Source organism: Sturnus vulgaris, chromosome 1 (genome assembly GCF_052056855.1).
Source record: "Sturnus vulgaris isolate bStuVul1 chromosome 1, bStuVul1.hap1, whole genome shotgun sequence".
Classification (NCBI taxonomy): Eukaryota; Metazoa; Chordata; class Aves; order Passeriformes; family Sturnidae; genus Sturnus; species Sturnus vulgaris.
Window position 1 is genome coordinate 16,722,783 of NC_142243.1, and position 24,126 is coordinate 16,746,908.

At 39.8% G+C, this 24,126-nt stretch overlaps 1 protein-coding gene across 5 annotated transcripts in view; it reads right to left on the reverse strand.

The window, feature by feature from the left end:
* The window catches only part of MYO3A (myosin IIIA), a 154,143-nt gene that overhangs the window by 102,012 nt on the left and 28,005 nt on the right, over positions 1-24,126 (reverse strand). For 3 of the 5 annotated variants that reach the window (XM_088160359.1, XM_088160342.1, XM_088160335.1), the window contains exons 1-2: positions 8,473-9,247; positions 2,065-2,247 (exon numbers count right to left, since the gene is read on the reverse strand). In XM_088160359.1, the coding sequence (XP_088016485.1) occupies positions 2,065-2,247; positions 8,473-8,520 (231 nt within the window). In that variant the 5' untranslated portion in view covers positions 8,521-9,247. Of the gene's footprint in view, positions 1-2,064; positions 2,248-8,472; positions 9,248-24,126 lie in introns of those variants that run through there. The other 2 variants (XM_088160338.1, XM_088160348.1) reach the window with 2 other exon arrangements.

Consider the following 24,126-nt stretch of genomic DNA (forward strand, 5'->3'; position numbering starts at 1 on the left):
AAGAGTCTGTGCTCTAAAGGACTAAACATTAAATGCTTATTTCAGTCTTGTAACACCCATGATAATGTCAGTTCCCAGTTTAATTCTGAAATATCAGTTAAACCAAAACACATTTCTTCTGCTTTGTTTCCAGTCTACTTCTCAAGAGACACAATTCTGAGACAATCTCCAAAGAAAAAGAACTGTAAAATGCAAAGAAGAAAATACATAAAGTATCTTTTTCTTCATTGCAATGGCTCCCTCTGCAGCCATTAATAATATTTTCAGTTTAAATAAAAATAACTCATTTATTGCTTTCACTTTACTTCCAATATAGGATTGTCATTTTAGCAGTAACATAGGAGGTACAGCAGCTATTCCAGACACCCTGTAAATAGAAGAGTGCAAAGAAGAATAGTATTCTTAGAATAAAAAGGGTAAAACAGTTAAGAATCAAGTCTTGGAAGAGTGATGTTGACTGCACTACTGCCATTTTAAAATTAAAATAAAGTACCTGTTTTTATCAGTTACACATTTGCCCATCTTCAATTTCTTACATTGCATCTTTATCCATTCTATTTCTTATATCTCCTTTACATTCTATTCCTTTTTCCAGCTTAATCTATTCTTCTTTCCTCTAGCATCAGCTTTACTATTTCTTTTTTCTTCCTATCATCATCCTTTAATCTTTTTCTGCAACCTCCAAAGTGTACAGAACATTGAAAGTTTCACTGATTCCTTCAGGAATTCCTCCCATAGCCAACTGCCACTTAAGAATCACTCCTGAAAACTTCTGAAGCATAAGAAAGCAAAAGAATTTCCTGCCAAACAAGCATTTAGATGAACACCAGTGGCAGGAAGTCATGCCTATTTATTGTAAGCACAAGAACCTTATTTACAGAAAGTAATAGAGTCAAAAATAGTTTCCAATACATTTGAACTCATCAAGATGCTTATCACTTGGCAAGTTATGTTTACTTTGGAATAGGTTGTGGTATTGAATCGAGATGAGCACCCTTTTGTTGCTTTGAAAGCATGCTGAAAGAAAAAGCAGATCAGCAAGAAACACAGCAAAGAATGGAAGACACCACGTTTTCACCAACATATTTCACAGACTTTTGTGTCTATGGGATCATAATCTGATACTGTGTGATGTGCAGAGGTAGAAGAGCCCTATGTGGCTGTGCAGCTCCAGACCTGTAGGGTCCACACAGCATGGCATGTTCACCCATTCCTCCCCAGAGGTCATGCCATGGAAGCACACACCTCACAAACCTATACTGGGACTACAGAAGATGAACTTAAAAGGGCCTCCGAAATAGGAACAGCTGCTTTCCCATGTTTTGTTCTCTAGAAAAGTCCCAAGCCATGTGCAGCACCGCTGGTCAGTGGGGTGTGCCTTTACAAACCAGACTAGTGTTCTTCCTTACTCTTTGAGCATTAATCTGCCACCCAACAACTGTCAGTTATTGAGAACAAAACCATGCTCTACAACTTCATATTTCCACCTCCCAGTTGTCTGGTGCTTTGTGTGTAGAGCTAATCTCTTTGCATTTTCCATTTGAAAAGACAGGTTCCTCTGTAAGACCTATATATTTTGGCACATTCTGAAAACACAGAATGAACAATAAAGTATGCTATTTTATATTTGAAGTACAATTCATAGCATGTAACTCAGCTAACAAGAGTGTACTCAGATGCTTGAAGGTACAGCTTAAGTACTTAGAAGTACATAACTTCCTCACTGGCCAGTATGTCAAAAACTTAAAAAAAGGAAAGGAAAGAACAGTAAAAATAGAATAAACTACGGCTCCTAGTACTGAACAGGAAAATAATCAGCTCTGCTTCTGAAAACAAGAGAAAAGGGGTAACAAAAGTAACAAAGTTTAGGTATATTTCTGACTTTTACCATAAACAACCACTTCCATAATAATTTACAATGAGAAAAATGCATTGATAGCTAGCCTGATATGTAGCAGGCTGAAATAGTTTATTTCACTGTCATTTCTAATACAAATCTACAATGATTAAGAGAAAAAATGACTACATAAATTCACAATTCACCAAGTAATTTAAGTAACTTACATGAACAGGATCCAAAATTTTGACTGCTGCTTTGCTGCCATTTTTCTTATTTAACACCTTGAAAACTTTTCCATAAGTTCCTTTGCCAATAGTCTCAATTATTTCCCAGGTATCTGAAGGATCAGGAAAGCTATCAAATATTATTGTTTTCCCAGTCAACGGAAGCATCTCAAATGATGGCTCCTAGGAAAAAGAGATGTTCACTCAGCAAATGGTTAATAGCAATTTGTTTTCTAGAAATGGGAAGAGAAATACACATTCTAGCCTCAAACACTAGAAATGTTTTTGCATATAGTGTGCGTGCACTGACAGCATAATGAACAAGAACTGCTGCACTTGAATTTCCCTTCATTTGATATTGTGCTGACTGCACAACATCAAATGAAGGTATGTGCAGTCAACTCAGTATCAAATGAAGAGAAATTCAAATGATAATTTGAACCAAATTCAAGTTTGAAGTGAAGTGAGTGAAGCCAGTGGAAGCTTTCCCATACACTTCAATGAATATATATTGTCACTCTGGGATCTTTCAAGGGACAAGAGAATGGGAGTGAAGTTCATAAAATCCCAAATAATTTATGTCCATTACTAAGAATTAGGCAAGAAGTGGAAAGAAACCCACACAAAACATCTTAAATAGTAGCCTTAGGATAATTCAAACTCTTACAGCCAACAATTGTTTTTACAAGCCTACTCTTAGGATTTGAAATATGACAGATCTCAAAAGGCCAAGCAGATCACAGTCACAAATTTTTTCACAATGCTATGGTCTTCTGACAGTCAAGTGCTCTCAGTCATGGAAAACATGCTTACCAATGTACATCCTTTAACAATCGGTTTACATACTGTAAAGGAAACCCTTTTACAATGACTGAATTGTATCCATCACTGACCAGGCTACACCAACACCCTGGCCCATGACAGACAGAATTCACCAGGAAACTTGCAGAGTCTGTTGTGTACTTGGTACCACAGCCAGCACTGGCCCAGCTCCTTGATTCCAAATACCGTGGGAATGAAATGACCCAATTTTACCTGATACAATGAAATCTCCCTTTACACTACTGCAGGTTAAGGTGAAAGTAAAGATCAAGATCCAGAGACATACAGCTGTAATAAGTATATCCTCAGCTTTCCATTCCAGATTCAAAATTTGCTTCTTTCTTCTGTCCCACAGGATTCACAATGACTCAGCTCAGTCAGGACACTGACTGTAGTCTCTTCCTAAGGCATCACCTTATTCCTAGTCTTTATCCATATCTTGGGAACTTCACCACATTCAGGCAAAGCCATTTCTTCCCCTCCAAAAAACCAAAAATGAGTCATAATTTTCTTTTTCTTTGCCTTTAGTGTTCAAACACAATCATTCTGTTGGGTTTTTTTAATTACTTCATTTATAAATGCTTTGTAATTAGCTTCTGCACTCTGCTGTAATTAGGGGACTACATGAAACAATAATTAAATTTGAGATGATAAAGGGCTGAGGATTCATAATCTCAAACCCTTGCTTTGAGGGTTTCAATAATGACAGAATTTCAAATTTTCTCTATCTAAGCTTCAGTTTTTTTGAGGCTAACTATTTGTTTAAGATCTTACTGGATACTAAACCTGTAACTAGTGACATTTTTTATAAGAGGAAAGAAGTAAAAAGGTATCCTTGGTTACCTTAAGAACTGAGGCATTCAAACCATTTTGAATGAAGCCTGTCTACATACAGGCTATTTTCTTCGGAATATGAAAATTTCCATCTAAATCTAGAGTCTGCTATGTCCCACTTTACAAGAAAACACAGAAGCTTCTGACCCAGGCAGTAGGAGATATGCAATGCTGAAGAAAAGAAGATTTAATTTCTCCCTTTCAAAGATGAGCACTTCTGACACTGGAACTCAAAGAACAGCTTCACATATTTTGAGTGTGCCAGAGCCGAGCAGGGAACTCTGACACCTTGAATCTCCAAATAAGCAAAGGTCCACCCTGCTGCAGGGATGTTTTAAATGGAGCAGAACACTCTGAGAAGCAACATTCCAACTTGGTGCTTCAGACAGCCTCCCAGGCTTCACTAACTCCCTATACATTGACAGAATGAAGCTGAAATTCACTGACTCCCAGTATCAATTGCTTATTTGTCTGCAGAGACTGGTACAATGAGAACTGTTAAAGGACTAAGGAAACATGATCCTGCAGGTGCTATCTGGCTACCAGAGAAAAAGTACTAGAGAAATTGCCATGTGCTTTTGTTTTCCTTTGAAAAATCACACCAGTTGCACATCATCTAGTCTTAAGAGAAGTCACCACATATTCAAAATATATGCATTTAGTATCTGTCATATTTAGTTCAATAATTTAACAGTGCTATTACAGAAAAAATATTCACCCTAGGTTTTTTTTTATTTACAGCTTCAAAATCATACTTGAATAAATTATAGTGAACACTATGTTTCCTCACTTTCACCAAGTTTAAAAACAAGTCCCTGCAGATAAATGGTTTTGTTTCCACTTCTATTATTAAAAATATATTAAATAGAATGATTTCAAGTGTTCTGTTCTGGATGATGGATAATGCTTTATTACATCTCAGTGAAGTTGTGAAAGCTGATAATGATTTAAATTCATATTTCAGCAATAAATTGGACTGCTCCTGGAATATGTTTGGATGCCCAACCAAATGGATAATTTATCATACCATTCAGCATTAAAAATTTACTTAAAAGCCACCAAAACTTTTAACTAGATCCAAACCTCTAAGCCGAGACCCTTGAACTGCTAGGAAAAAAAGAACTTTTAAAAATACTTCTGGTGTGTTCAGTACTCGGCTTCTGCTCAGATTTTGGCTAACCTGCTGGTGAGGCCTGATGGATGCTGGGCACAGTGCCAGTAAGTCAAAGCAAGGGCACCAAGTAGGCAGACAGGTGGCCTGAAAGAGCTCAAGAGCCATTACAACCATTGTGCACCATTATCACCAGCAAACCTCTGCCTCCTGTCATCTTTCCTGCTGCAGTTTCCCCAGAATCTGCTGACTTATAAAAAATGGTATAGGCCAAACCTCCAAGCTGGAAGGTACAAAATATCAGCTTGCCCAAAAAGCTTTAGAAGTAAATCCAACTGAAGCTGAGGCCTTCCTGCTGCTTGGTGAGATAAAGGGAACACTTGTACTGTGAGAGAGAAGAAGGGATAAGCTGTCTCTTACCCCTAGCAAGGTTTCATTTTTTTAGTTTTGCTTGGGGGCATATAAATTAAGAGTTATAGATTATAATTACGAAACCTTATAGCTTGAATGGTGAATAAATGAATTAATGCGATAGACTGACCTGGACAAAAAGGGGATTGAGCCCCTCTTTGTCGTGTTTGTTATAGATCTTAATGAGCTCATGAAACAAAGTTTAAATCACAGAGTACGCTGTCCTGTAAGTCTGAAAGACCCAAACAGACTGACACAGCAATTAAACTCAGGATATTCAAGGCAAGGAAAAACAGATTTGGAGTTCCAAGAAAAGAAGGTTTGAGGTTTTTTTGGTTGGTGTTTTTTTTTATCTGAGAGGGGGATTTGGTGCCAGTTATAAGAACAAACTGGATGAGAATTCTTATGAGCCATTCCTTATGGGACATTTTGCTTCCCACCAAACATATGCACCCTATAGCTCAGACTTCAGGCCAAATATTAGAGACACCTGAAGATGTCCTGTTGAGCAGCTGTGCTGGCAGACCACTGCATTCTCCATCATTTTCAGTATCTAGTCAGTTTGGAGAGGGCAGGACACAGTATATCTCCTCTGGACTATCTTATTGCTGCCAAGGCAACTCAGTGAAGTACATTTATCACACCCAAAGTTTCAGACACAAACCAGCTGCCCTTTGGAGGGCTTTATAGTCAAGGCCACAGAGCATTAGAGACAACACAGTCACATGGGAATAAGCAATTGGTTTTGCTACTGCCAGCTGGGTTGAAAGCACAATGGAGCCTGGATTTCACATAGAATAGTATATGTTAATCCAGTATTTTCACCAGTGTTTCATACTATTTTATTGTGCAACTTTCTTATAAAACTTCCTCCCCAACAGTTTCTGAATGGACCTTCCTCTCACTTGGATGAAAACATAGCCATTTCTTCCATAAAGAGCTAATAAAATGAGAGCCCCTTGCCTCATATCATTCATCTCCCTCCACACAGGGAGCATACAGGATTAGCAAAGCAGACATCTATTCACATTTAACTACAATGAATGCAGCCTTTAGGTTCCCATCAGCATCTTGTCTCCTGGCTACCACAATTTTCTGGTCTTGAAAACTGGAACCAGAACCTCATTGGTTCAGTTCAAAATACACCTACTGACGTTGTCTTCTGTTTGGTTTGTGTACATCACGCTCTCCTTCACATTGCAAACATGCTCCTGCTCCAGACAGCTCCTGCACACATCCTCCCCTGAAATGTGCCAGACATCTTCCTCTATGTCACGACTGGCAGATGTCAGGTGCCAAAAACACTGGCACACATGGCATATCAGGTCTGTTACCTCTCTGAAGGTGACACAACACATTCCTTCACATTGTGAAACTTAAACCTCTTGCCTAATGGATGCCAGAAAACTTAATCATCCTAACAAAAACAAAACAGACAAAAATAGACAGCTTGTTATACCAAATAAAAAGCTCCATCTCACCTCACTTTTTCAGCCCCTTTATTGCTTTATTCAATATCTAATTTGGAAGTTCTTTGGTCTGGCACTGATCACAAGGCACAGTGGGGCCTTCAAATACTTAATGCAATGGCACAATCAAATCCCAAACTACATTTCTTCTTATTTCATGAGTTATGCCACACTGACAAGTACTTGATAAGAAAGTTAAAGGCTGCCACATGGAATTCTCAAAACAAGCCAAAAAGCAGGAGGTTACAATATGCCCTTCATCATACCAGCATCTAGCAAATTCGGGAAAAATGTCCAAATAATTTGATTATTCAACTATGAGCATGGACTGAAGCTCAGATTCTCAGCTAGAGCTATAATGACTCATTTATGAAGTATATTATCTTAGCCATCATTCAGAAAGTAAGTTTTGCTCTGGAAATTCAAATATCACTGCCATTCATTTCTGGGGGAATATTTGGTCTCTGATTTCGATGGTGATGCAACTTATATCTGAATGAGAACTATACTCAAATCTAAGCTTGGTGTGAACAGATTATCTAGTTTGGCCATTATTTAAAGACAAGTGTTTGGAGGTTTGCAAGCTGTTTTTTTTTTTTTTTTTTTAATTCATTTGTCGAAAGCTGAATGCACTTAGCATTATAATTTCACTCTAAAACAACAGCAAATTTGCATAATTACATAATTTTTGTCCTCTCCATATGTCTAGACAAATTATGCTCTTCAATTGCACATCAGTTTTGTTACTACTTTCTCCTCTATATAATCCCCATTGCTTTCAATTGTCCTTCCCGTCTGCAAGAAGCCTTCCAGAGAGAAAAAAAGATCTCTTTAGTCCCAGCTGTGGTAGATGAAAATAAAAATAACAGCCTTCTCTAACAGTCAGTCCATGTCTTTCACTGTTGTGTACTTACACGAGTGAGAAAGACACATGATATCAATTTAGGTAGGCTTCACCTAAGGGGATGTGTAGAATACACCTATTGGAAACTAAGTTAGATGCTATAATTCCATTTCAGTCAAAGCAATAAAAAATTGATTCACCTCACCTGGTTAGCATATATGTTCGCATAAGACAGCTTAGTCTCCAGACACTGCTAACCAGAAACTGGCTAAGTTTCCATTGTCTACAACAGGAGCCCAGTTACACTGCTTCAGATGCAGACATGCTAAGGTAAATTAATTCTATCTACTTAAATGCTGGAATAAAGAGTTTTAGCTTGACAACTGACAAAATGAGTATCAGCTTCCATACTACAGCCAGGAAAACTGCAAGCTAGCCACATCTCATCACCTGAAAGCTGTCAGGCAACTTGGACGTTGTCTGATGATGCACAAACAAGGCAAACACCATGCAATGATTGCCAAGCAAACTCTGAACCTAGCAACCAAATCCTAAATAAATGTAAATGGAGGAATAAATGGTTATGAAAAGCATTTGGAGGAGTGGTGATCAATCTAGGCAAGTATCAGACAACATATCTCCTGGGCACAATTCAAACTACACACATCATTCTTAGAGCTGTTCACAGAAGAAACTGATCTGGTTTTGAGGCCACCTTTTAATGTTTACTCTCTGAAAGGCTGGCTAAGTGCTTCTTCTTTTTTTAAAAACACATTTTTTGTTTTGTGACTGTTATCCAGTAACAACTTTTCCAACAAAGCAAGACAGCTTTCAGAGACATTTGATGCCTCTGGACTCCTTGACCTTTGTAAAACTTCTACACACAGTAGAGAAGCAGTACTGTGTAGTATCAGTACCTGATCTCCTTCTATTGATAAATGCATATTGGGTGTCCACACTGACATTTCATCTGAGGATTATTATTCAGCTGATCTTGACATTTCAACTTGCTGCAGACTGAACTGGCCAGCCTTGCTCATGGGAGGCTCCAGCTCTTCACTCTCTGAATGTCCTCAGAGGGCACAGATACAAGGGATATACTTCAGTGCTGGGTTCCACCTTGGTTTCCATCAATTCCCTGCCATGCCCCACAACAGCCAAAGTCACACGGCACTCTGAGGTTTACAGTTCTAAGGTAACTCCATCAGAGAGGATTTTTAAAGGTTAAAGCAGCAAGTTAAATAATCAGCAAGGGCTGTAAGCATTCAATCTATTCTCATGCATAGGGTCAACTCACTAGATTGCCATCCTTCCGAGTTTAAGCAAACCAGTACAGAACCCAAACCTTTTTAAAAGCCAATCTTTAGTTAAAGAAAGAGGGTATGAAAGGAACAAGAAAACAAAATGCTTAATTTAATTACTGTCATCAATTTTAAAAGCTCTGATATTTTGAAAACAAATGATAGCTAAAGATTTTTGTGGCAATTGTCGTCCAACAGACAGTATTTTTGCAGGAGCATTACAATCATGAAACAAGATTAATAATGGAAGGGGGAGTGGTTCATTATCAAATTGTATTTGGACTTTGTGCCACAAGAAGTAATGACCTGACATTAGCAATCCATGAACTGAATTATATCCAGCTAATTTTGTGGCTCCCAGAAGAGAGGCACTGCAAGTGATGAGAATAATTTTTCAATGACTAAACACTAGATCAATATATTAGCAAATAACTTGGTTCTCAAAGCTAAAGCATAACTTAACTTCCCTATTTTAACACAGTAGAACTTTATAAAGCCATAAAAACCAATATGGTGTGATCTCACTCACTCTGTATTTCTCAGAACTTCTGAGAACAGAAGAGTGGCAACTCAAAATTAATTTAGCTGTATCAATGATCTTTGCCAGGGCTTGAAATTAAGGCGATACAGTAACTTGATAGCAAGATAAAGAAAGCATTGCAGGCAAGAAGCAAATTTGTTAGCACTCAGCATTAGCCGACAAGAAGTTGCGGGTGTGAGCAATGGCCATGGTCAGGCTGCCCACGCGTGCTGCCGAGGCGCCGGTCACGCCGCAGCCCCGCGTGTGGCTCGGGCGGGCAGCGCCCAGCCCCGCTCCGCTGCGGGAGCGCCCGGCGGGCCAGGCATCTCTGCCGCCTGCTCCGCACGCGTTTCTTATCCAGAAACTCACTCACAAGGGAGAGGGAAAAAAAAGCGGGGGGGAGGGGTAAAGAAAAAGTGGAAACAAGTGGAAATAAGCAGGACTCATCGGAACGAGAGACCGCATGACCCCACGGGCACATGCCAGGACACCGGGAGCTCCCGGCTGCAGTAGCGCCCACCCATTCGCCGCCGCCGCCCTCCCCGTCCCGCCCGCGGCTGCCGCAGGAGGCACCGGCACCGGCCCGGCCCGCACCACCCCCCGGGGGCCGGGCCACCACCCTGCGGGGGCCGCCCCGAAGCCCCCCGGCGAGGCGTGGCTGCCGGGCAGCTCCGCTCCCTGGCGAGCCCCCGCTCCGGGGGGTGCCCTGCCCGCCGCTCCCGGCCGGGATTACCCGCAGCGAAACCTCCGGTCCCCTCAGAGCCAGCCCCGCCGAGGGGGCAGTGGCCGCGCCACCTCCGGCCACCGAGCCTCGGCTTCGCCCTCCTCCTGCTGCGGACGGCCCGGCCCGGCTGCGGGCCCGCCCCGGGGTCAGCGGCGGATGAGCGCTTTGCCCCGCTAATCCCCCGCAGGCGCCGGCAAAGCCGGGCGGGCTCGGCCCGCCCCGGGCAGGGCGCGCCGGGGGCACAGCCGGGGCGGCCCGGGCTCCCTCCCGGCCGGACAGCGGCGGCTGCCGGGCCGGCCACGGCCACTGGGGATCCCGGGCCGGCCGCCCCCAGAGCCGGGTCAGAGCCCCGCACCCTGATCCGCCCCGCGGGGATTACACGGCGCCCGGCGAGGCTGCTGGCCTGGCACGGGAGAGCTGCGGCCCGTGGCCTTGGGGCTGCCCATGGCTGCGCTGCCCTGAGGAAACCTAAGGGACCTACCTGGCCCTCTAAAGATAATGCGCATCTCATGCACGCCCCGAGCTCACCTGTTGCAGAGAGGTGACGGCACTGCAGCAGCACAACAGAAGTGCAATAATGTAACAGCGGACTAAAGTTGCAAGACTAAGTACTCAAAAGTTGGAAATTGATGAATTTTATAAGTACAGCTGCTATATGGTATGTGAAGCAGGCTTTAATTTTGCTGTGGTTAGGTTTTCTTCGCAAGATCTGTGACAAATTCACGGCAAAGAAACAGCCAAACTCCATCAGCACTGGAGACCATGTACCTCCATCAGAGACTTTGTTGTGTTGAGTTTGTCTCCTTTCGTTTTTGCGATAATATTTGAACCTGGGTTTTGTTTTCAGACAGGTCTGACTTGAGGGGAATTGTTTCAGAGCTATCTATGTTCTACATCTTTCTCAAAAGCAGAGTAGATACCAGGTAGTTCATGGATGGCCTTTCCATGTGAATATATCTGTAGCAGGTATGGCTGCCTATCCCATCCCAGCCATCAAAGTAATCACACAGGCAAGAAACCTTATGAAATTCCTCCCTGTGGGAAAATCATCAACAGAAACTTCTGAAACCCCAATGCTAAACAGCCATGAGCCAGACATGTATAAGGACAAGAGGCCTCTTTGATTTCCTTCATCCAAGTACTACTACTTTATTGTATAAAGGTTGTTGACAGTTTTAGACTGTGCACTGCATTATGCATGTAGAAATTCACGAGGGATAGTTTAACATCCCATATAGACCTTATTAACTCCTTTTGTTGCTGGCTGCTCTGTCCCTTCATAACAGTCCCTCTTTCCCTAGTTGAGACCCTATAAAAATACAGAATGAGCTTCCTAGTTCTATGATCCTATTATAGTAATTAGAGTTGGAAGCACTAGCATAATAGGGCCTCAATTGTAAAAATATATCTTTTAGGCTCAAATGACTACAGGAGCAACACTCAGTGAAAGCTTCTCCCTCCTTGAACAAAACTCTCATTGCTTTCAGTTGTGCTTGGGAGTGTCTGGCACCCCACTGCCTTTCAGCTGTGTGTCTAATGGATGGCGAGTCACATGCAGAAACATGACAGTCTAATCCTTTGATCATGCAGAAGCTTGGCCAGAGTTCACCATCAAAAAAAAGGCTAGAAGCCTCTCAGTGGAAATTTGGGTGCAAAAGGAGTGATAGGTACTCATAGCTCTTCTCCCAGGAGGAGCTTGCATGCATCCGACCAGGGAGCTGAGAAGTGTTTAGACACAATCATGGGAAAAGACAGTAACATCAGTAATTGGCTGATATGTCCCTTTCCACTTCTAGCAGTGCTGTCTTAAAACCACTGCTGCCCACCTCCTCTAACTCTCACTGTATACCAACGTTACCATCCCTTAGCTCTGAAGACCTAAAATTCTTTATGAGCACTCCCTCTGTCAAAGGAGCCTCAAAGGCAAAACCCCATGATAAGACTCAGATAAACCACTTGGACTATTGGACACCCTTATGTCCTCTGCAATAATTAATTTTTCATTTCACGTGGTCTCTGAAACGCCAAAAAATTCCTATCTGTTTCATTTAGGTAATCCTGAATGATATATAAGTAATGGCAGCTTGTTGCTGCAGAAAGGGTCTTAGTTTAAACCAGTTAAAGTCATAACCAATGTCCAAGGCCTATAGAGCTAGGCACTGTTCAAACAAACAGGGAATGAGAGTCTGTGTGTCAAATGGACACTGACTGTGCTGGAAAATTTGCACATGAAATGATTACATGACATTCACTGTCATGCAGCCTAGTCACATTCCTCCTTTGACTTCATTTTCACTCTTACGTTCTTTTTCCATCTCAATCTGCTTTGGATGTTGTCCCTCATTTTCCCAAAAAATTACTGCTTTGCTTTTATCTAGAAAGCTTTTCAGATGAGATTTCAAAGTTCTAGAATAAATATGGGTATATGCTTTCTCTTCCCCAAAATAAATTTGAAAAAATTAAGGACAAATATTATGCATTGACAATATCCGGATATATATACTAAAAGTCAAATGAAGTGTGGTCATCTCCAGCTGTACCTGGTATGAGGTCGTTGTGCTTAATGCCACAAGATAGCATCTATACAACATTAGCTTTTTAACAGATTGTGATTAGATTAGTTTCAGACTTTCTCCTTGCTTTCAACACAGTTTTTACCTTCATAGAAGCATTGTGGGTGCAAGTCTGAAAACTATTTTTAAATTACTATGTGACAAATACAAAAGCAGGATGAACAGACAACCTTTCAAAGCATCTTTAACACTAGATTACATTAGGGAGTTGCTTTTAGAATGTCTTACTCTTCATTTTTAAAATGTAATGTACCCAAAACATACATAAATAGAATAGACCTCTTACTCTAGAATTTATACATTCAGACTTCTACATTCTTAGAAGCTTCTAATAACAAAAAGGGATGGGGGCAGTGGGAATTTGGGAAGCATGCTCTTGTGACTAAGGCACCAAATTAAGGCTATAATTTATTAAATATAATATTTTCTATATTGTGAAAGATCATGCTATATCCAAATAAAGTCAGGATGCAGATAGGCAGGACAAAGTGTACCCTCCCTATAAAAGTGGGTCTTTGGCTACTAGGCTCCAAATCCTGGGCAGAGCTCAGCCATAGAAAGTTTGTGGGACCTAAGGCATACATTCCTGCTTTTAATCTATTTTTCTCTTTATAATTGATCTTTTTATAGTATTCTACTCAAAAGGAGTTATTTTGATGGTTAATGAGGTACATATGCAAATAACAAGTGACACACAAAAAGATAAGGAGATATATAAATGATAACTTAAGAAAATAAACAAGCATGCTTAATTAGCAGAAGACCACCACTATAAGAGTCAAAGAACTTACCTCTCTGGGGAAGTGCTTTTTGACCTCTCTGGCTGCTTAACTGAGCACAGGCTGTAGCAAATATAAGGAACTCCTCCCCTTTGGTGTTTATTACAGAGGAGCAGTACTTCCTGCAACACCTGAGTAAATATCCTCTAGGAAAACCACCACTGAGTTTGTCTACATCTAGTTCAGTATTCTTTTGATCATAAATACCATCTACCATAATGAATTATCAAGGATGTCCAAAAGCATAAGTTATTTATTGAATGCATAGTTTTCTCTAAAGCAACTCTGAGCTTTGCCAGATATTTTCTTCAGTTGATCAAAAGAGCTCTGTAACCCCTTTTGAAGGCCTTAGATGTGTGATCCTTGTAATCACATTTAAGGGGCTGGTTAGCTCAGGAGATTGTTAATAGGATACAAAACCTTTAACATCCAACCCAGATCATTGCAGATGAAAAGCTGTGACTATTCAACAGCTTTTTCATGTCCTATGACCTAACTTAGTTCTTAAAGGAGAAATGCTTGTATTCCTTCAAATTTACAGAATGTGCTTTTCAGACCTTTTTTTAACTGCACATGTAATACAGAACATTTGACAAACAGGAGAATAATTTAAAAGCTCAGTGGTAACTAATGAATCCAATTAAATCTGGAATCAAGAGAATTTTGAAATGTTCCACTCCAAAACTGTCTCCACAGTCTTAACAAGCCCATAAGCACAGAAATTGCCAGAAAATAAGAACGGTTTAGGAAACTGACAGTTCTTCACTAAAATGTGCCTCTGTAGGTCCCTGTCATTATACCCAGGAGCTGCACATCTATCACAAAGTATTACCTTTGAATGGTGATAGCCTAACTCATGCTTATTGATTCATATCCAGTAGGGAAAAAGTATTACAAGTAAAATGTGCAAGGCATTGTATTAAAATTTCACAGTTGTTTCTATTTCACTGGCTTTGAGGTAGCAAAGTTTTAGGGTTTTCTTTGTTGTTTTCTATCTAAGAAAGTCCTAAGTTAGACGCAGTTTGAACTCATGTCTCAAATTCAGTTTTTAAAAAGGTGCACTTAATTTTTTCAAACAAAATATTGAGAAAAAGATGCATTGGAAAATTTGGGATATAAAACCTTCCTACAGTTTTTAAAAAGTGCAGTAGAGAAGCTCAGGGACCAAGTGATAACTGCAGAGAACTATGCTGCAAAATGTGTCCTGGCCTGGTGTCAGGACTTGCTTAGAGTACCCTTATCCTTTTCTTGGAACACACTGATCACTAAAATAACATTAAAGGATTTTGCTTACGTGCAGTGATGTCAACCAGTAAGAAGGTGTTGGGACATCTGAGGATTGCTGCTTTCTGCATATCTGGGGTTAATGGAAAGTGCCAGTCTTGGAAATATGCAGGTAAAGATTTGAGGTTGTGGTACTGCCATTTCCAAGTGTGCACAATATGTCAGTTATGAAACTGTCTTAAAAATTGTGGGATTAAAAATCTAAAAAAAGCAATAAACAGCACCAGTCACATGGTAATATTGGTCATGTGGGTCATCTTGTTAGTCATTTTGTTAATACAGCAGTTACCAGACTAACTGCTTAAAGATTTCAGGATTGGTACTTAATAGGTTTTTGCAACATCTTTTTGAATCAGTTGTATGGAGGGTCTCACTTGTATCCAAGTGGCAGTGCCTGTCTTATGAGGTGTATATGTGTTTTTTTACAGTTGTTGCTGTTTGTTGTTTACGTTTGTTGTTTACAGTCATTCTTCCCAGCCCTTGAAGGTTTAGGTGATCAGCAGTCTGACATTAAGTAAAATACCTATTAAACAAATACCACAATTGACACCACTAAACATGAGTGTACTTTGGTATATAAATAGGACTGTGAACTAGTGAAGTATAAGCAGCATTGGGGTGCTGATAACTGAAGCAGTTAAATTGATTTTTGATATGTGCATCTAATTAGCATCTAGCATTCAGTCTCTTAATTTCATTCCAGGTCCTGCTATTTAACCATTTCTTTTAATGGGGCAAATAGAGGTCTTTTCATATCAGGTGATAAGAGAAGACTCAGTGTTGACCAAGTGTACTTTTTCTTCTGCCTCTGAAGGGGTAACAGTGCACAAAAGGAAGTGCAGTGATAGATGTTATTTTGTACAAATGAGATGGAGAGACAGTTTTGCTTGTTGTTTAGCCAGAGCACACACATTTCAGTACAGGCACAAAAGACATTATGGTTTATCTAAGACCAACTTAAAATTGTATTAGTTCCAGTAGTCCTGGCAAGAGTCACAAGGCACCAGATCCTTAATCTGTGGATTAACTGGATGTTGAGGTAACCATTTGTAAAAATTATACTACTAATCCTCATAATATGTAAGGAACTCTAAAATGTAATTTAAGTATTCATCAACAAGATGGAAAAGAATGGTAACCTAAAGCAATTTCATGAGCTTTATTTGGCTATAACTTTTTAAATTTTTTTTTTAAAGCAACTACCTTGATTTTGTATGGAAATTGCTTGTGTGGTTTGCAAATTTGAGGCTCAAAATACTGTTCTTGGACAATTTGAAGTTTGGAATCTCACACAGTGTCCAGAATACTTCCAATGGATAAACAGAATGTGTCTAACATTCTTTGTTTTACACATTTTTCTCCTGTTGCAGACATACCAGGAGCTTGCTGTCAGTGTATTCCTTCCCATGGAGCCAGAGGTAACAATCACATTGCCAGACTTTACACGCTTCACAAATACACACTTCATAAATCCCAAAGAGTTGCAAAAAAATAAATAAAACCTAGAAAATTCTCTTCTTTCAAGCAAAAGAAGAGACAGACACAAAAAGAGAATGACAACATAATCTGAGAATAACCTGGAAAGCTTGTTCTAGAGTTTTTCTCCATTATTCTGCCCATACTATTTTGAATTCCTCAGCCTCCTAAGCCAGAGGCATGCCACAAATTAGTTTTATAAACAGTTTCCTATTCGTGAGCCTGTCATTAATTCCAAAGATAGCCCTTGGAGGATTTGGATTTGTCTTTTTCTATTTAATCCAGTTAGGGAGTATAGCAAACAGTGACACAAACAGGATTACATTTGGAAGAGTTCTGTGCCTGGTTATGTGAGTGGCACACAGACATTCTGAGCTCTGCTGTCCTGCCCTGCAGTTTGCTGTCTTCCCAGCTGCTCCTCCTCTTCTTTTCTCGTTTATTGTAAACACATTTAAAAAATACACATTTATTTGGAAAAAAAAATCAGATTAAAAAAAAAAAAATAAAGGAGAAGGAGGGAAGTTGTGTGCCATCCTGATTTTAAACTTCTTATCTCTCTTTGTTACTACACTTGTGTCCCGGTGCTCTAATGTTAGCTGGATGTGGATTTCCAGCACTCCGTTCCCCTGAATGATGTGACAGCCTTGTAATCTTGTCTGGTAGCAGGAGCAGAACCAAATGTCCTCTGCTCCCACAGAGTACTTCCAACGTTTCTCTGGTGATGGTTTCTTAGAAGTAAATTGTTATTAGGATTTTGTAAGTAATGAGTGCTTTTTGAAATAAAAACATGGATTTTTAAACACTGAGGGTAACTTGAAACACTGAAATGAAATACAGAAAATACCAGTATATTGTCCATTTCAGATTACCTTCAAATCAAGGCAAAGATTTAAAATAATGAAAAGCTGTTAAAGCATCAATAATTCTGTGTTCCTGGAAGTAATAATTGCATATTGATTATGGCAGCTGGTGTGCTAAATGGTCCCAATTGCTCTATCCATGATCATCTCTCTCCATTATTTGTAACTCACTCAATTTCTGCCATTAGCTGCAAACTGTATCAGAAAATAATTTTCTTCCCAGATATTGTCAGGAATAAAGTTCTTTAGAAGAAAGACAGATTGATACAGACTTCCATTAAAAACCTGCCTGGTTTTGAATGATTTTTAATCTCTTTAAGATTTTGAAGCCTACATGTAGCCAGATTCAAGTCTGTCAAATGGTGATGGGCTTTATAGACTCTTAGGACTAATATATCTAGAGTGACTGGCTTTGGTATTTCATGTAAGTTGTTATAGGTAGCAAGGTTCACGTTTAAAAAGATACCTGATAATATATCAAAAACACTCATAAGATAATCAAGATAAACTTAATAACTTCTTATGTTTTTCTGACTAGAGGCCTAGTTTTCAAATGTATCTTATCTGTACTGTGGTATGATTTGCATTGAAATAAAAAAAGTCACAGAATGCGTTTTCTAAGTTTATGTATAATTTGTACATTAGGTAGTATTAATTTTGGTGCTGTGCACTTATACTTCAGATGGTAACTGACATGATTCAATGTGAATCATCAGTCACAACAACATGGCAGTGTAAATCGTTCAGATTACGTCTTAAGGTTTCAATAAATAAGATCTAAACTAATTGAAAAAGCCAACATTCAAAACCTCAGAGCCAATAGTCAGTAAAAGTAAAAAGTTTTCTCCTTCACATTTTGTAGATAGGAAAGAAGACTGTACTCTGTGTGTTTGTTAAGTAATACACCTTTGCAAAGCTGAGGTAAACTTATCTGGCTATTCTTTAAAACATTTAAGTTGCAATTAGTATAATGGTCCATCAGTTTCTGTGTCTAGCTACCTTCTAGTGCCAGAGTTAGATCTTCAGTTTGCCTTTTAAAGTGTCTTTTTTAAAGGGATTGTTAAGGAAACCTGAAAGGAGCTGTAATGGATCTAACCCTGTGGAAGCTTTCACTGAAGGTGAAAATGGTCTTTATGAAAGTGCTATAAGGTACAGGTTGAGTGGCATAAACTCTGTTCCTCAAACTCAGCAGCCTTTGCAGCTGCTAATGCTGAAAAGTCTCAGAGGAATGGATTATGCAAAGTGAACTTCAATTTCAATCCACTCTAAATTAAAAGCCTCATGTAGATGATGGATTTTCCCTTACAGAGCCCTGTGTGAACTGGACTTCAAACTGGTTTTCACAGCAGTACAGTATCTCAAGGGGTGAGAGGGTGGGACTGAAACTGTGTTGCTGGAAGTGGAGATAGGGCTGTTTCACCTCCATTACAAAGGAAGCACTGAGAAGAACAGCTGTTTTTAAGATATTATCTGGCCTCATGCACAGGCAGTCTGAAGCAAAGCCTGTACTTGACTCTGTCACCATAGTAATATTCTCTTCATCTAAGATCTATTTATAAGATAAAAGATAAAAGATAAATAAAATATAAGATATATAATAATTTATAATAATTAATGCCCTTTTCACCTTCTTGACCTATCAGCTGTGAATCCACAACACATTATTTGGAAATACCAGACCATAAATTCTTATTCCAGATGCCAAGGCAGTCCCAAATGAAGAATTAGGATGAGGCATTTCGTATGGGGTTGTCTTATCCCATCTCTGCCTGTTTCAGTACTTCATGCACCTTTCTTTGGTGGTTTCTTTGATGGAGCTGAAATTGCTCACTGCTGGAGGCCCGACCCTAGACTGGATAGCCCACAGGTTTGGTTCACAGCTGTGAAAATTTGGTGTTCCTGCTGCAGCCTCTTGGCCTCAGGGTTAGGGTATTTTCCTACGCTGTTGTTGCCTGACAGTCTCCTGTAGAGAGCATCCTCAGCACAAGCCAAGACTATCTGCTGTATCTCTTTTAGTTAAGCATACTAGTTAGTCATTGTTTTCACACACAATTGAGACAACAATGCGATTTTTTGACTTTTGATAAGCCATGTAGCGGTTAGGGCTGCTGCTGCTATCCTGTGTGCACTGCCGTCCTCAATCAGCCTGTCTAGTGCAGAAAGATGAGTGCAGGAGATGGTTTTGTGTCCTGAGGTTCTGACTTTGATTGTGGCAGCTGCCTTACTTAGCAGGCACGGCAGGACACAGAGAGAAAGCAAATCAGAGCAGTGGGGGAGGCTGGTGCTCGGTGCCGGAGCACAGCGGAGAGCAGGGCCACCCACCGCTCCTCTGCTGCCAGCTGACAATTGAGCTCGGATTTCTACCTTCAGGTCTGCTTGAATCCAAAGAAAGGAGCCATGTGTAGCAGAAAATTGCATCCAAACTTTCCACAAATACTTTTTTTTTTTTTTTTTTTTTTGTTAAAAGCGGACTTCATCTTAGGAGAAATTCCAGATCTCACCTGGGAGAGCTTTGCACGCGTTTCCCATGCAATGCAAACCTCCTGCCTGCTCTGGGAGTACTGCAAGGACAGTGAGCCTGACTCTATGCTCCCTGGGCCTGTCTGACTTGAGAAGAAAGTCTCAAATTTGTTACGTGAAAGTTATGTCCTCTAAGTTTAGTGTTCAGAATGCAACTGCATGCAAGTATCAAATAGTGAATTGCTACGACTGTATGAGGGAGTTCACTATGGCACTGTTTTCTGATCAGGGGAGCACATGTGTGTTTCTGATTATCAGATGCACCTATTAGATTTGCATTCCTCACCCCAGTGTCATTCAAGCTAACAGTAAAACTTGTCTTGGTTTGGAATGGGCTGGGCACTGACCCTTGACAAGCAAGACTTTTAGAAGAAAATTAGTTATTTCCCTTCTTGCCTTTTTAGATATAAGACAACAATAAGGAGCAATACTTTACACTTTATGGCACTGTTTATTCCTAGGATTTATGAATATGCTGCAGTCCACATGCACATCATCAGCTCATTGCCAAAGGTGTTGCAGCAGGCAGTAGAGATCTCCCTGCTCAGAGAGAGCAGGCAAGATTTCGCTTTGAAATCTGATACAGAAGACCCACTGCACTGAAAGCATCAGAGCATCTCAGATGGCTGTCTCAGAAGGAGCAAGGCGCAGGATATGATGTGTTTTGCACCTGTTATGCAACAGAGAACAATTTGCCAATTAATTCAGGTAGAAGAGATAACATGTCTTGGATTTCCTGCTCTTAATTTATTGATCAGCTATGCCCTTGGGACTAATAAAAAGTATTTCATTCGTCTGCAGGAGGTCTACAGTTTCTGATATAATAGAAAAATACCAGCTCTCAGAATTGCAAAATATCATTAACTTATGCAGACTTTGCTTAAAGAGCATTTCTGGTGGACTATTTAAATAAATGTTCTACCTTACCTTACCTTCAAATTGTACTCCCTGATGGGCAAAATGATAACAAGGTACATGGGTGAGCATTTCCTCGTTTTCTTACCACTGTTTCTTGACCAGACGTGAGAAAACAAGGTAGGAAATAGCCTTTCCATCTTCCACTTTTTTCTGGCACGTAGTTGACAGGAGACTTTAATTTCCTGGGCATTTGTTACATAGGATTGCATCCTAGGACCTAGGTGACAAGCTCAAGTGTCTTAGGTACTAAACCATGACTGAGGGAATATGAATATAGAGGACTCTGTGTTTACTTAGGAAAAAACTGAAAATAACTGATAAAAGACTAATTCAGTTACTAGTTTCATCTTCCCTGCGGTTTCATTATACAAATTGGAAGAACAGGTAATACAATAGAAAGTCTTTTGGCTTGACAACAAATTCCCAGAATCTTCTCACTTTCAAACTAATAAATAAATCAAATGTTCCTTATTCATGAAGATGGCAGTACCATCTTACAATGCTTGCTCTGATGCCAAGTGCAGTTTAACTAAAACATAGGGCCTTTTTGTTTTACGCCTGGGGACAGAGGGCTTGTTGAAGTCACCAGCTGCTCTAAAAGTGATAACGTTTTTCTCCAAAAGAGCATTTTAAAAATCAATGTTGAGTTAATATTCTTCAAATAATTGTTGGTTGTTTTTTTTTTTTAACTAGTTCTAGTTTGTACCAAATTTACTGAGCTTCTTCTGGAGGGCCTGTACCAAATCTCAGATGATTATGCATCTCCTGATTTGTGGTCTTCTTGCACAGTTATGATAAGATTTATCAAGGTACCAGTGGAGTTATAATCAGATAGATCAATGAACCACTGTCTTGCTTCTTCTTAGTAAATGCATTATCTCCTTTTCTCTCTTTTCAAAATAGGTATCTCTGTCTTCAGTAGTTTTGAAGACACATCCTCAGTCTGTAAAGTTTGTTTCACAATGTAGTGAGGCTGTTTTATCAGGCTTTTTCAGGCTGAGGCTCATTTTTTTCAGGCTCAGTTTTATCATGAGATTCATGACTGAAAGCTTCAAACCAAACTGCAGTTTTTTAGTTAAAATAGTTGTGCTTTCTTCCACAGAAGGAGGCTTATCTGCTGAGATGTGAGATGTATCACACATGAGATTCATCTTACAGAAAACTGAGAACTAAACAAAACCTGTTTAGTTTGCAAAGTAGCTGAGATCCCAGTCTGTAAAAACCGTCTGCACTGAAGGGCCTGGTGGTGAAGGCCCCCAACACAGAATGAAGTGCTTAAAGTCAAAGACACGGGGGTTTATGTCCAACCTCCAGCTTTCAAAGAGCTTCTGAGAAGCCAAGGTGATTCATGTGGCTTCCAGGCAAACCTCACTGCCAGTGCCTTTCTTATGATTCTGACTGGAAATTTAAAAATTAATTTCAGCTTCTTTCAGGCTTCTTTGAGTCTCCATTATGTTGGTTACCCTAGGGTCAGGTTTGTTGTCATCCAGGTTGGTTTTGGATTTCCTTGCCAGCACCTCAAAGACTGCTCACAGGATATGGGCCTCTGCTTTTGTTCTCTAGATAGCTTTAAATAATTTTTCTCCTCATGTATCATATATTCTGCAGTTTCTAAATCTAACTAGGTAAAGCAGGATGATCAGTCACTTTAATTATTGTTTATAACTTTGCCTCTACAGCTCAACTTGAGCAGATTCCTATTCAAGTAGAGAAACAAGAAAGTTACATTAGATACACAGTAGAAATCTTTGTCCAGTTATACATAACACTGTTTTTTGGGTTTTTTTTCATTTCTGTCTTTTTATGTTTCATGAAATCTTTCTCAAAGAGAAAAGTGATAATGGAATGTTTTTATTTACTGTTTTCTTCATGTTTGCTGTTTTTTCCATGTTTACTATGTACTATTCTCTGTATTTGATCTCTCTCCATATATCTGGGTTGAGGTGTTGTTTGTTTTGTTGCTTTTTAAAGTGACAAAAACAAAAATGTGGAGGACAAAATTCAAGGCTCGTTATTTTAGAGAATGCTCCTCAGTGCCAATCCAGCTTCACTCTAAGTTCTTTGACAAGGTGACTTGCAAAGAATCCAACACAGCACGCTGAGTCTGCAACACTGTTTGTATTCATTTCACACAGATCTGTAGACAGCATCCAGCTTCCTCCAGAGCAGAATTAGGTCTGCATTGCTACTGAATGACCTGGCACAACTTCATCAAAAGATTTTTGCAAGTAGCTCCTATTAATACTATTAGGAATGTGACATATTAATCTCTCATGTGCAGAGGAAAGAACAAATCCATTCAGTTTCAGAATAAAAATACTGTTAGTGTTTGAGGAACTATAGGAACTTGAACCATTTAACAACAGCAACAATCAACAGAACAATACTTTTGGCTAGTTAGTACCATGCAGTACAGTACAAATCAGTACAGGTACAAAGATAATGCAGTGTGTCCCTCCACTCTTCCACCTCTGCTGGGATCTTTTTTTGTTGTTCTGTCATATTGTTAAATTGCAGCAGCATTATTCCAGCTTCTAAAAAACCCTGGGAATTCACAATATAAATATTTAGCCCATTGTAGGGGCAGAACTGGAGAGAAGACAATAAAAAAAACCTAAGGTAAAAAATTAGGTCTTGATTTCCTTTGGTTTAGTAAAACAGATTAATTTTGCATTCACTTGTTTAAGCAGGTATTTCCGTCCTATATTCATTTGTGCTTTTCTGTAGTAATCAGCAAGTTACTCTTCAGCTATTTTCTGTTTTTATAGTGTGATTTCATATCTTTTTCCCAATATAATTTGTTTATGGGAGTTCAACCATAATACAAATAAAGCAAAGATTGTTCTGAAATCCCGCATCTTTACTTTTATCTCAGAACCAGTGTTTCCAGTATATCTTTTAAATTTCTAGCTTCACTGTTTAAAAATGGTAACTCTAAGGGGACTATTGTGAGGAAGATTCAAATCTATCAACTGGTTAATAGAGGACGTGTTGGTATCTAAACCAGAAAAAAATAGAGTAAAATCAAATGTTGGGAGGCATCTGAAGATGCTGCAAGAATAGATGAAATTCTGGGTCATGGATGCTTAAATGTTTTATATATGCCTGTAAGAGACAAACGTTTTTTGTCCTGTTCTGCCACTTGCATATTCATGAATAAACTGCTATATTATGAGACCGTGTCTGGTGCATGTTGTGAGCCAACACAAACCTCTGAGAGGCTCATTGTATGGCTTCAGAATGCCATCCTCTCCTGGATATATCTGCCCAGCAAATATAGAAAGGAGGGATGGATGTCTTGCTAGGAGTGTCCCTAGAAATGCCTTGCTGTTCATGGGTGAGACATGGAGTTGAACAGGCTCACAGGGGAGTCAGACTGCAAGGACCAGCTGCTCTCAGGTTTCTCCTTCCCAGTGTGGTGGGAGCACTTCTAAAACATCCTAGAGGCATCCTATGGACTGAACAGGAAGATTTGGGAAGGTCCCTGTTTCCTCCCAGTGGACATGCAGCCTTGCCTGACTGACTCACTGGCAGCACTTCTTACTGGGAATGGGGAGCCAGCCAGCCCAGCCAGTTGCATACATTTGAATGCCACACAGTGCTGATTGCAACAACA